Source organism: Ranitomeya imitator, chromosome 1, assembly GCF_032444005.1.
Source record: "Ranitomeya imitator isolate aRanImi1 chromosome 1, aRanImi1.pri, whole genome shotgun sequence".
NCBI lineage: Eukaryota > Metazoa > Chordata > Amphibia > Anura > Dendrobatidae > Ranitomeya > Ranitomeya imitator.
Window position 1 is genome coordinate 10,459,814 of NC_091282.1, and position 14,366 is coordinate 10,474,179.

Below are 14,366 nucleotides of genomic sequence, written 5' to 3' on the forward strand. Positions count from 1 at the left end.
TCATCACCCAGAATCCTCCAGTCCTGCATAATGTCCCAGCAGTCACCTCTCCGCTCATCACCCAGAATCCTCCAGTGCTGTATAATCTCCCAGCAGTCACCTCTCCGCTCATCACCCAGAATCCTCCAGTCCTGTATAATGTCCCAGCAGTCACCTCTCCGCTCATCACCCAGAATCCTCCAGTGCTGTATAATGTCCCAGCAGTCACCTCTCCGCTCATCACCCAGAATCCTCCAGTCCTGTATAATGTCCCAGCAGTCACCTCTCCGCTCATCACCCAGAATCCTCCAGTCCTGTATAATGTCCCAGCAGTCACCTCTCCGCTCATCACCCAGAATCCTCCAGTCCTGTATAATGTCCCAGCAGTCACCTCTCCGCTCATCACCCAGAATCCTCCAGTCCTGTATAATTTCCCAGCAGTCACCTCTCCGCTCATCACCCAGAATCCTCCAGTCCTGTATAATCTCTCAGCAGTCACCTCTCCGCTCATCACCCAGAATCCTCCAGTGCTGTATAATGTCCCAGCAGTCACCTCTCCTCTCATCACCCAGAATCCTCCAGTGCTGTATAATGTCCCAGCAGTCACCTCTCCGCTCATCACCCAGAATCCTCCAGTGCTGTATAATGTCCCAGCAGTCACCTCTCCGCTCATCACCCAGAATCCTCCAGTGCTGTATAATGTCCCAGCAGTCACCTCTCCGCTCATCACCCAGAATCCTCCAGTGCTGTATAATGTCCCAGCAGTCACCTCTCCGCTCATCACCCAGAATCCTCCAGTCCTGTATAATGTCCCAGCAGTCACCTCTCCGCTCATCACCCAGAATCCTCCAGTCCTGTATAATCTCCCAGCAGTCATCTCTCCGCTCATCACCCAGAATCCTCCAGTCCTGTATAATGTCCCAGCAGTCACCTCTCCGCTCATCACCCAGAATCCTCCAGTCCTGTATAATGTCCCAGCAGTCACCTCTCCGCTCATCACCCAGAATCCTCCAGTCCTGTATAATGTCCCAGCAGTCACCTCTCCGCTCATCACCCAGAATCCTCCAGTCCTGTATAATGTCCCAGCAGTCACCTCTCCGCTCATCACCCAGAATCCTCCAGTCCTGTATAATCTCTCAGCAGTCACCTCTCCGCTCATCACCCAGAATCCTCCAGTCCTGTATAATGTCCCAGCAGTCACCTCTCTGCTCATCACCCAGAATCCTCCAGTCCTGTATAATGTCCCAGCAGTCACCTCTCCGCTCATCACCCAGAATCCTCCAGTGCTGTATAATGTCCCAGCATTCACCTCTCCGCCCATCACCCAGAATCCTCCAGTGCTGTATAATGTCCCAGCAGTCACCTCTCCGCTCATCACCCAGAATCCTCCAGTCCTGTATAATGTCCCAGCAGTCACCTCTCCGCTCATCACCCAGAATCCTCCAGTCCTGTATAATGTCCCAGCAGTCACCTCTCCGCTCATCACCCAGAATCCTCCAGTCCTGTATAATTTCCCAGCAGTCACCTCTCCGCTCATCACCCAGAATCCTCCATTCCTGTATAATCTCCCAGCAGTCACCTCTCCGCTCAGCAGCTCAATCATCTTGTTGCTGAGCTCCAGGACCTTCTTGTTCCTCTCATGTAGCAGGGAGTGCGGGGGAGGCTCTGTGATGGGGCCCGGGCTCCGCCCTCCTGACTCCTGGAGATGGATGATGGGAGTCACACCGTCCCCCGGTGTCTTCCTCACTATTGTGTAATCCTGTGTATGGAGAGAGACACTTAGGGAGAAGATTCCTTCCCGACTCCAGATCTGACAATCAGTAGAAATCCCGGGATCAATAACCGTCTCCAGTAATCTGGGGCCATAACCGGGAATATTATTCCCCTCCGGACAGACACCCCGGCCCCTCTACAGCTCTTATAGGGAATCCCCATGACAACTCCTCCGGGCAGAGAGCTCCACACAATCACTGCTCTTACAGTAAAGAATCCTTCTCTCTATTCTGGATGTCGGACATGTCACAGAACACAATAAAGCTGATAGAAATGTAGAGGAGTTACCTCTCCGCTCAGCAGGGAGATGATCTCCAGGGCGAAGTGGAATAATCTTCTGGTGGTCTCATCCCTGTCCTCGTCCATCCTCGGGGTCATTCAGGAGGAGGAGGGATGAACACTGGATAAATAATAATAAATAATAATAAAATATGGGTCCCCGGCGGCATCTCCCCTCCTGCTGACAATGACTGACTGGTCTCTCATCATACAAGCCCACAGAGAAAGACCTGTCACTCACAGTGGGCGGCATTTAAAGCAGGTTTATCTCTGTAACACTGCAGCATTTTAAAGTCACATATACAGTGGGGAAAATAAGTATTTGATTCTCTGCCAATTTTGCAAGTTTTCCCACCTAAAAAGAATGGAGAGGGCTGTAATTTATATCGCAGATACACTTCACCTGTGAGCGACAGAATCTAACCATAACATCCAGAAAATCTCATTGTTTCATTTTTACATAATCTATTTGCATTTTATTGCATGAAATAAAGATTTGATCACCGACCAACCAGCATGAATTCTGGCTCTCATAGACCTGTTAGTTTTTCTAAGATGCCCCGGGAAGAAGCTGGCGGTGAAACGCGCGTCGGGGTGAGGGGATGCCAGGAATATCCACGCTGTAGGTAATTATCAACTGGTTTCATTACATTGGTAACGCAACATTACTGTGAATAGCACTATAGATTGGGAAAATCTTTGGTATACTTTCTAGGGCCATTATACAGCGGTCACAGGTATGAAATTATCCATACTTCTGTATGTTAATTTTAACACAAGGTTTATCTGTAGATATAGACTGTTTTGAGATATTGGGCACAGTTACATCATTGTATAGATTATCGATTGGATATCTGATGGACTAGATTTGCCTATTTATGATTTCTTTGTGATATGATTTGGTTGGTAATCTAATATATAATTGCCTAGAATACTACTTCCTGCAATTTGTGCCAACTTCCTGTCCGGAGCTAATGTCCGGAGCTAATGTCCGGAGATAAGTGACGTCAACAGTGTCCAGTGTCTGATTGGTTGCCGCCTGCTGCGAGCGACCAATCAGAAACGTGCCGTACTGTGACACACTCCGCCCGCCATTTTGGTGTGATTTTTGAATTTTTACCTCACAGCAAGTTTCTACTGCGTGGAGGCGGCCCAGTGACGTTGCTCTTCAAGCTCCTGCCGAATTTCGTCAAAAAAATGATAATACCATTTACCAAAACTATATATATTAGTTGTGAAGTGGTTCAGTGACATTTTCACACCAATTTTGAACTTTTGTTTGGTGTTTTCTCCATATACTGCCTATTATTCACTGACTGTTATACTGAGAGACTGCCGTTTATTAACCTCTTCTTTGCCACATTGGGTATATTGCTCTATTATTTGCCACATAAGGACATTGTCCATTATTGCCCAGCAATTTCTTAAATAACAAGAATTGTCAAGAGCTGGTAAGTGCAGCCATTTTTTGTTCTTTCTTACTATTATTTATTAATTGTATTATTCTTACATTTGAATAAATAAAGTATATATGGATTCTAGACTCCCGATTCTTTAGAATCGGGCTGCCATCTAGTATATTATAATAAAATAGTTTATGTGATCAGTAATTATATGTGGGGAATTTTCCTATACTAATGAATCCGGCGTCCCCTAGACAGCATTTTGCTTTTTTAATATTGTTTTTTATTGTCTGTTGTCATTTGTGGCTTTAATACAAATATTGTTCTTTTAATATAGTATGTGGGATCTCTTCTTTGTCCCTAACATTTGACAATGTGGGATTTGGTTTTTACATTTTGATGAAGTGTCCTCAAAATATTCGTAGGACATAAGATGATCTGTTAGTTTTTCTGTAAGAAGCCTCCTACTCTGCACTCATTACCTGGATTAATTGCACCTGTTGAAACTCTGTTACCTGTATAAAAGACACCTGTCCACACACTTCATCATACTCCATCCTCTCCACCATGGCCAAGACCAAAGAGCTGTCTATGGACACTGTTAAATATTAATTATTGACTTATTATTACACTCAACTCTGTACTGAGCCTCGTGGAAGGTTTGGCTGACGTTACATGTGCTATTCCTGCAGATTTAGCGCAGAGTAAAAGTTAACACCATATAGAGAGAACACGTGCTCTATGGGATATATATAATCACGACTCACAGGAGGGGAGGGGCTGTCACTTGGGGGCTTCTTCTTCACTCTCTGCTGACACACAAGATAGACACAGACTTCAGACAAGATGGACAGCTGGTATGTGAGTTAACAGAAAAAGACCAAATTGAAATATTTAACAAATTTCTCTACCATGCTCACAGCCCTAGTGGGGGAGCCTCCCAGGGAGAAGCACAATTATAGATCGGACACTCCACAGAACAGAAATAACCATGAGAAATCGGAGTTAATGTCCATAAATATTCATCAATTTTTATTAGTTACCAACAATTACAACCACAATATACTGATATTGACATCATATTTGACTATACATATAAAACATAAGACAAAAATAAAAATAAGAGGGATGATGGTAGCAAAAAGATGGAAAAACACTGCGTGGATATACCTAATGCCAAAAATACTTTCCTAAAGTGCATAGTGCAACTAGTAACTGGGCTTAGGATCGAAGCACTATAATGCTTCCATAATGAGTCATAACAAGTACTATTTCAAGTACGCTGAGCCATGCGCAAAGGCTCAGAGAACCTCTAGTCAAAGTATGTTCGTACATAGAAGTGCGCCCAAAAACCTTACCCTTACGTGGAGCATCCTAACTGCCATCATCTGGGTAAGGTTTTTGGGCGCACTTCTATGTACGAACATACTTTGACTAGAGGTTCTCTGAGCCTTTGCGCATGGCTCAGCGTACTTGAAATAGTACTTGTTATGACTCATTATGGAAGCATTATAGTGCTTCGATCCTAAGCCCAGTTACTAGTTGCACTTTAGGAAAGTATTTTTGGCATTAGGTATATCCACGCAGTGTTTTTCCATCTTTTTGCTACCATCATCCCTCTTATTTTTATTTTTGTCTTATGTTTTATATGTATAGTCAAATATGATGTGTCAATATCAGTATATTGTGGTTGTAATTGTTGGTAACTAATAAAAATTGATGAATATTTATGGACATTAACTCCGATTTCTCATGGTTATTTCTGGTATGTGAGTTAGCCATGTGCTTCTTGATGACTTCTACCATACTTCATGACAGAGACAGATGCCATTCAGAATCTCAGGAAAGATGGGGAACAAACTTTGATATGGACAAATGGACAATCTCTTTGTAACTATTTCCCCTTTTTTATGTTTTACTGCAATGATGCTTTTTTGTGGACAAACCAATAAACCACTATATTTTTTATGAGAAATAGATACTCTTTAGAGTAGCACATCTGGTAAAGAGTCCTGAATAGATAAATACGGAAAATAACTATTTTTAACAGATACCAGGTACAAAATTGTGGGCCTGCACAAGGCTGGGATGGGCTACAGGACAATAGGCAAGCAGCTTGGTGGGAAGTCTATTGGCACAATTATTAGGAAATGGAAGAAAGACAAGATGACTGTCAATATTCCTCAGCCTGGGGCTCCATACAAGATCTCACCTCATGGGGTAGGGATGATTCTGCGAAAGGTCAGGAATCAGCTCAGAACTACACAGGAGAACCTGGTCAATGACCTGAAGAGAGCTGAGACAACAGTCTCAAACATTACCGTTAGTAACACACTACGCCGTTATGGATTAAAATCCTGCAGGGCACGGAAGGTCCCCTTGCTCATGCCAGCACATGTCCAGGCCTGTTTGAAGTTCATCAATGACCATCTGGATGATCCAGAGGAGGCATGGGAGAAGATCAGGTGGTCAGATGATACCAAAGTAGAACATTTTGGCATCAACTCCACTCGCCGTGTTTGGAGGAAGAAGAAGGATACGTACAACCCCAAGAACACCTTCCCAGCCATTAAACATGGTGGGGAAACATCATACTTTGGGGATCTTTTCTGTAAAAGGGAAAGGACGACTGCACCATATTGAACGGACAATGGATGGGGTCATGTATCCCACGCTATTGACCAACAACCTCCTTCCCTCAGTAAGAGCACTGAAGATAGGCTGTGGCCGGGTCTTCCAGCGTGACAATAAAGGCACAGATGATTGGCCTCAAGGAGACCAAAACATCCAACACCGCGGAGACACCATCACGTGTTTCTCAACGCAGTGATTCCAGAACACTGCCCCCATCCCTTATGGGAAATATGCAGCCTTTTTACTAGGCACTGCTCCTAATAGCCAGATTCCTACTCCACATTGATGAGGGGCAAAAACCCCGAAACAGCTGTCTGTGGATGGATACCATGCTTGGCATAGGTGGCTTTCCTTCATAGGATGCTGCCCTTCCCGTGGTTGTTCCTTCCAGGGGAAAGGCCTGGCTATTCACTCCTTGCGTCGAGAAACACGTGATGGTGTCTCCGCAGCTTCTTTACTTGCATTTCCAGCGTGACAATGACCTGAAACACACAGCCAGGGCAACTAAGGAGTGGTTCCATAAGAAGCATTACAAGTTCCTGGAGCGGCCTAGCCAGTCTCCAGATCTGAACCCAACAGAAAATCTTTGGAGGGAGCTGAAATTCAATGTTGCCCAGCGACAGCCCAGAAACTTGAAAGATCTGGAGAAGATTTGTAAGGAGGAGAGGGCCAAAATCCCTACTGCAGTGCGTGCAAACTTGGTCAAGAACTACAGGAAATGTAGTACAGGTTTCTGTACCAAATATTAAGTTCTGTTTTTCTATTGTTTCAAATACTTATTTCATGCAATAAAATGCAAATCAATTGTGTTTTGTAACGGATTCAAAGGATTGTGATGAATAAGAAATGTTCACACAAGAATTGAGTAGACTAAATTGAATTTACTTAATAAATGATAAGATTAAACAATAAAGTAAAATAAATACATGTGCATCAAAACAAGCATTATTCATACATTACATTATTATGGTAGAAGTCCATCAGGCTGTCTCTGTATGTCACATCTCCAATCTCTGCTGTCTGTCTGTGTCCTCCCAAAGTCTTCAGTCCTCTCTTATATGTTAAAACTGTCTACTGAAACTAATCTAAAGGCTTTGATTAGTGATCAGCGAGTATACTCGTTGTTCAGGTTTTCCCCAGCACGCTCAGGTGGTCTCCGAGTATGTGCTGGGAGATTTAGTTTTCATCGCCGCAGCTGCATGATTTACGGCTGCTAGACAGGCTGAATACATGTGAGGAATGCATGTTTGTTAGGGAATCCGCACAAGTATTCAGGTTGTCCAGCAGCCTTAAATCATGCAGCTGAGGCGCCGAAAACGAAATCTCCGAGCACTAACAAATACACGGAGATCATCCGAGCGTGCTCAGGAAAACCCAACCAACGAGTATACTCGCTCATCAATAAGCGAGACATGATGTTCCAGATGTGCTCAATCGGATTCAGGTCTGGGGAACGGGCGGGCCAGTCCATAGTTTCAATGCCTTCATCTTGCAGGAACTGCTGACACACTCCAGCCACATGAGGTCTGGCATTGTCCAGCATTAGGAGGAACCCAGGGCCAACCACACCAGCATATGGTCTCACAAGGGGTCTGAGGGTCTCATCTCGGTAACTAATGGCAGTCAGGCGACCTCTGGCGAGCACATGGAGGGCTGTGCAGCCCTCCAAAGAAATGCCACCCCACACCATTACTGACCCACTGCCAAACGAGTCATGCTGAAGGATGTTGCAGGCAGATCGCTCCCGTGGCATCTCCAGACTCTGTCACGTCTGTCACATGTGCTCAGTGTGAACCTGCTTTCATCTGTGAAGAGCACAGGGTGCCAGTGGCGAATTTGCCAATTCTGGTGTTCTGTGGCAAATGCCAAGAGTCCTGCACGGTGTTGGGCCGTGAGCACAACCCCCATCTGTGAACGTCGGGCACTCTTAACCATCCTTATGGGGTCGGTTTGACACATACACATTTGTGGCCTGCTGGAGGTCATTTTGCAGGGCTCTGGCAGTGCTCCTCCTGTTCCTCCTTGCACAAAGGCGGAAGTACCGGTCCTGCTGCTGAGTTGTTACGTCTCCTGGTGTACTGGCCTGTCTACGCTGACAGAGACAGCAAACCTTGCCACAGCTCGCACTGATGTGCCATCCTGGATGAGCTGCACTACCTGAGCCACTTTTGTGGGTTGTATAGTCCATCTCATGCTACTACGAGTGTGAAAGCACAACCAACATTCAAAAGTGATCAAAACATCAGCCAGAAAGAATTGGTACTGAGATCTGGTCTGTGGTCCCCACCTGCATAACCACTCCTTTGTTGAGGGTGTCTTGATAATTGCCAATAATTTCCATCTTTTGTCTATTCCATTTGCACAACAGCATGTGAAATTGATTGTCAATCAGTGTTGCTTCCTAAGTGGACAGTTTGATTTCACAGAAGTTTGATTTACTTGGAGTTTTATTCTGTTTAACTGTTCCCTTTATTTTTTGAGCAGTGTATATAACTGAAACCATATCAATAAATAGTATTAATAAATTGGAGTGCTGAAACCATTAAAAATAACTTACTGTACATTATGTAAAACTCATACAATGTGATTTTCTGGTTTTTATTTTTAGATTCTGTCTCTCACAGGTGAAGAGTACCTATGATAAAATTTCAGACCTCTCCATTCTTTGCAGGCGGGAAAACTTGCAAAAGTCTATCACATACTTATTTTCCTTACTGTACATGGCTAAAGTCATGGCAGGCAGCAGGTATCAGCCGTTTGGTTCCGTTCTCGGTTGACGAAGTTATAAGCAACTGAGTCAGCTATGGTAGAAAATTTCTTGTGTGACCAACAGTGTACTAAACCTGCAATTGTGTGGGCTTAAAATAGGAAAGTAGAAAATACAACAATTTACTGTATATACTCGTGTATAAGCTGACCCACCTAATTTTGACACAAAAAAAGTTGGAAAACTTATTGACTCGAATATAAGCTGGGTATGCATTGTCCCCTCATCCCTATCCTTGCATGCATGGCCATCTTATCCTATCATTATATGTATGGTTCCTCATCCCTTTCCTTGTATGCATGTTCCTCATCCCTATACTTGTATGCATGGCTCCTCATCCCTATCCTGGTATGCATGGCCCCTCATCCCTATCCTGGTATGCATGGCCCCCTCATTCCTATCCTGGTATGCATGGGCCCCTCATCCCTATCCTGGTATGCATGGCCCCCTCATCCCTATCTTGGTATGCATGGCCCCCTCATTCCTATCCTGGTATGCATGGCTCCTCATCCCTATCCTGGTATGCATGGCCTCCCTCATCCCTATCCTGGTATGCATGGCCCCCTCATCCCTATCCTGGTATACATGGCTCCCTCATCCCTATCCTGGTGTGCATGGCCCCTCATCCCTATCCTGGTATGCATGGCCCCCTCATCCCTATCCTGGTATGCATGGCCCCTCATCCCTATCCTGGTATGCATGGTCCCCTCATCCCTATCCTGGTATGCATGGCCCCCTCATCCCTATCCTGGTATGCATGGCCCCCTCATCCCTATACTTGTATGCATGGCCATCTCATCCTATCATTGTATGCATGGTTCCTCATCCCTATACTTGTATGCATTGTCCCCTCATCCATATCCTTGTAAGCATGACCATCTCATCCCTATCCTGGTATGCATTGTCCCCTCACCCCCATCCTTGTATGTATGGCCATCTTATCCCTATCCTAATATGAATGGTTCCTCATTCCTATCCTTGTATTCTTTCTTTGACAATGACTTGAGTATAAGCCGCGGGGGGCATATTCAGCACAAAAAAAAATGTGCTGAAAAACTCGGCTTATACTCGAGCATATAACATTTCTATTTAAAAGTCCGGCTGGCTTATTTCAACCCCCATAAATTACATCACAAGAACAATTAAATACATCCTTTGTCTGGGACAAAGTGAAACAAAAAGCAAAAAGTCAATACAATAGTGTTGGTTTGCCTGCTTGGGTTAGTGTCCAGCTTTTTAGTCCTTTAGCACAGGCACACAATCCAGGAGGTTTCCAAACCTCCATACACAGAACCCTGTGTGAGATAACAGGTCCTATTTTACAATGAGAACCACACCCTGGGGTGGAGATATGGTGAGCAGCCGTACTGCCCTAACTCTTCAGCTGCTCACAATAAGACCTGGCCCTAATATGCTCGATTAAGCCCTCATAGTGCTATGCGTATTATACATACTAGAGCATTACTCAAGGTTTATATCACAGAGGACATGCACCTCTGTCATACATATCAAATAGTTAACATCCAGCGCCTCTTTGGACGAATGATCCCAGGAAATTCAGGGTTTCTTAAAACATCTATTTATTTCTTCAAATTAAAAACAGGTAACAAAAAGGTCAGGCAGTTTGGAACCCGTCACCCCGTTTTTTCGATATGAGATAAAAATATGGTTTAATAGGGCCTGAGCTCTGCTTTACATCGGTACCTTTCATATCCCCGATTCCCCACCTTTGCTGAGAAAATACCTTAGTAATCTCTCCGTTTTCGTATGTCAATCACTTTGGTCTGGTCCGATGGGTAAGCCTAATCGCCGATTCTCCCCACCTCCAGCTTTGCTCTACGAATCTTCTTTCCTTTCTTTGGCATGGTTTTCTGCGCCTGCGCATTGAATTAGCGTCTCGCGCGTGCACAGCATGCTTTGACCAACTGTGGGCAAAGCATGAAATCATTATTGTGCATGCGCCAGCTTTTGACCCTATGCTATGTGCCCCGGAAGCATAGAAAGACTTCCAGGGCACAGAACATCAAGGAAAATGCCGGCGTATGCGCAATACTGATTGCATGCTTTGCCCACAGTTGGTCAAAGCATACTGCGCACGAGCGAGACGCCAATTCAATGCGCAACCGCAGAAACTGACCGCGATCTGTGCTATTCACAGATCTAGTTACGTCTGACACACCAAAGAGCGGGGGGAGAGACAGCGATTAGGCCCCGCCCATCGGACTGGGGTGATTGACATACGAAAATGGAGAGATTACTAAGGTATTTTCGCAGCAAAGGCGGGGAATCGGGGGATATAAAAGGTACTGATGTAAAGCTGAGCTCAGGCCCTATTAAACCATATTTTTATCTCATATTGAAAAAGCAGGGTCCCTTTAAGAAACCCTGGATTTCCTGGGATCATTTGTCCAAAGAAGCGCTGGATGGTAACTATTTGATGCATATCAACTTTCACCCAGTGGATCCGTGCAGCCTGGAGGACACATTATCCAGGGGAGGAGGTCAACTGACAATCTCATTTTATACATATAATCTGTGATACATATCTCCCATCCACTATGTGTTCAGCAGCCACCTTAACCCCTTAATGACCGCCAATACGTCTTTTAACTGACCTGAGATATAAGAGAATAGCCTCCCCATACAGATGACAATCCAGCATCTGTCGGTTGTACACTATAGCTGACAACTTGCTGTACCAGCCACGATCAGTATTTGCACCATCTAAATCTGTTTAACCCCTTAGATGCTGCTGTCAATAGTGAGTACATCATTATAAATGGTTAACAGTGTGTGGGGGCTTCTTCTTTGTCACAATTGGTGCCCTCAGATCATGATTTTGTTGTACTGATGTTTGCCATGGCAATTCATGACCAAATAGTGGCCTTAGAGTCTGACGGCTGTAGTAATCTGTTTAGAAGTTAGCAACATTTAGGTGGTAAAAATACACATTTTCATTTCTGTCATGCCACTTTGCATTAATTCCTGTAAAGCACCTGATGGGTTAATAAACTACCTGACAGCAGTTTTCAATATGTTTAGGGGTGCTGTTTTTAAAATGGTATCACGTTTGGGGGTTTCCCAATATATGAGACCCCTAAAGTCACTTCAAACATGGATAAGTCCCTAAAAAAATAAATTTTGTAAATTTCTTTGAAAAAATGAAAAATTGTTGCTACATTTTTAAACCTCCTAAAATGCTAACAAAATAAAATAACATTTTACAAATGGTGCTGATGTAAAGCAGACATGTGGGAAATGTTATTTATTAATGGTTTGCTGTTGTATGACTATCTGGATTAAAGGGATAATCATTCAAATTTAGAAAATTGCTAATTTTTTAACATTTTTCTAAAATTTTTGATATTTTTTATAAATAAACACAATAAATGTTGAACAAAATTTACCATTATCATAAAGTATAATGTGTCACGAAAAAAAATCTCAAAATCACTAGGATTTGTTGAAGCGTTGCAGAGTTAGTACTACAAAAAGTGACACTGGTCAGATTTCAAAAATTTGGCTTGGTCACTAAGGGGTTAATTTATAAACAATTAAATTATCTGTAAACATAAAGACATCTACCAGACTTCAAATTATGTCAGTAGACAGATCTTGAACTAATGTTCTGCTGGACACCATCTCCAGCCAGTGGACCCTGTAACATCACATCTACAAGACGCCACCAACCACGACCGTTGGATCGTGTAACTAAGGATTCGGTCACATCTACAAGACGTCACCAACCACGACCGTTGGATGCTGTAACTAAGGATCCGGTCACATCTACAAGACATCACCAACCACAACCGATGGATCCTGCAACTAAGGCTCCGATCACATCTACAAGACGTCACAGACCACGACCGATGGATCCTGTAACTAAGGCTCCGATCACATCTACAAGACATCACCAACCACGACCGATGGATCCTGTAACTAAGACTTCGATCACATCTACAAGACATCACCAACCACGACCGATGGATCCTGTAACTAAGGCTCCGATCACATCTACAAGACGTCACCAACCACAACCGATGGATCCTGTAACTAAGACTTTGATACCATCTACAAGACATCACCAACCACGACCGATGGATCCTGTAACTAAGGATCCGGTCACATCTACAAGACGTCACCAACCACGACTGATGGATCCTGTAACTAAGGCACCGATCTCATCTACAAGACGTCACCAACCACGACCGTTGGATCCTGTAACTAAGGATCCGGTCACATCTACAAGACATCACCAACCACAACCGATGGATCCTGTAACTAAGGCTCTGATCACATCTACAAGACGTCACAGACCACGACCGATGGATCCTGTAACTAAGACTCCGATCACATCTACAAGACGTCACCGACCACGACCGATGGATCCTGTAACTAAGGCTCCGATCTCATCTACAAGACGTCACCGACCACGACCGATGGATCCTGTAACTAAGGCTCCGATTACATCTACAAGACGTCACTGACCACGACCGTAGGATCCTGTAACTAAGGCTCCGATCTCATCTACAAGACGTCACCGACCACGACCGATGGATCCTGTAACTAAGGCTCCAATCACATCTACAAGACGTCACCGACCACGACCGATGGATCCTGTAACTAAGGCTCCGATCACATCTACAAGACGTCACCGACCACGACCGATGGATCCTGTAACTAAGGCTTCGATCACATCTACAAGAAGCCACTGACCACGACCGTTGGATCCTGTAACTAAGGCTCCGATCACATCTACAAGACGTCACCGACCACGACCGATGGATCCTGTAACTAAGGCTCCGATCACATCTACAAGATGTCACCGACCACGACCGATGGATCTTGTAACTAAGGCTCCGATCACATCTACAAGACGTCACCGACCACGAACGATGGATCCTGGAACTAAGGCTCCGATCACATCTACAAGACGTCACCGACCACGACCGATGGATCCTGTAACTAAGGCTCCGATCACATCTACAATACGTCACCGACCACGACCGATGGATCCTGTAACTAAGGCTCCAATCACATCTACAAGAAGTCACTGACCACGACCGTTGGATCCTGTAACTAAGGCTAGGTTCAGATTGCGTTAGTGCAATCCGTTTAGCGCCTAGCGCTAGCGGATTGCCCTAACGCAATGTGTTGTAAAGGGGTCACGTTAAACGTCCCCGCTCTCGCAGACCTCCGATCTGCGAGAGCGGGGAACGGACCGAGGGCACGCCTCGGACGCTGCAAGCAGCGTCCGCGGCGCGCCACAAAACACCGGCACATCGCTAGCGCGTGCCGAAAATGGCACGCGCTAGTGATGCGCATCCCCATTGCTGTTAATGGGCACGCTAACGGACGCGTTGCACGGTGTTAATTTCGCCGTGCAACGCTGTCCGTTAGCGCAGTCCCATTAACGCAATGGGAACCTAGCCTAAGGCTCCGATCACATCTATGTATCAGCAGGGTGAATAATCCAAAAAGTAACACTTGAACAATAGTAGCAATTGGATACGATAAAACTTGACTTTTAT

General features: G+C 44.8%; 1 protein-coding gene across 3 annotated transcripts in view; it reads right to left on the minus strand.

Annotated features, from left to right (window-relative positions):
• Positions 1 to 14,366, minus strand: part of LOC138657426 (zinc finger protein 502-like) — a 59,701-nt gene that overhangs the window by 23,507 nt on the left and 21,828 nt on the right. For 2 of the 3 annotated variants that reach the window (XM_069745208.1, XM_069745210.1), the window contains 2 exons: positions 2,041 to 2,152; positions 1,559 to 1,738 (listed from right to left, as the gene is read on the minus strand). In XM_069745208.1, the coding sequence (XP_069601309.1) occupies positions 1,559 to 1,738; positions 2,041 to 2,130 (270 nt within the window). In that variant the 5' untranslated portion in view covers positions 2,131 to 2,152. Of the gene's footprint in view, positions 1 to 1,558; positions 1,739 to 2,040; positions 2,153 to 4,201; positions 4,244 to 14,366 lie in introns of all 3 variants that reach the window. The other variant, XM_069745209.1, reaches the window with a different exon arrangement.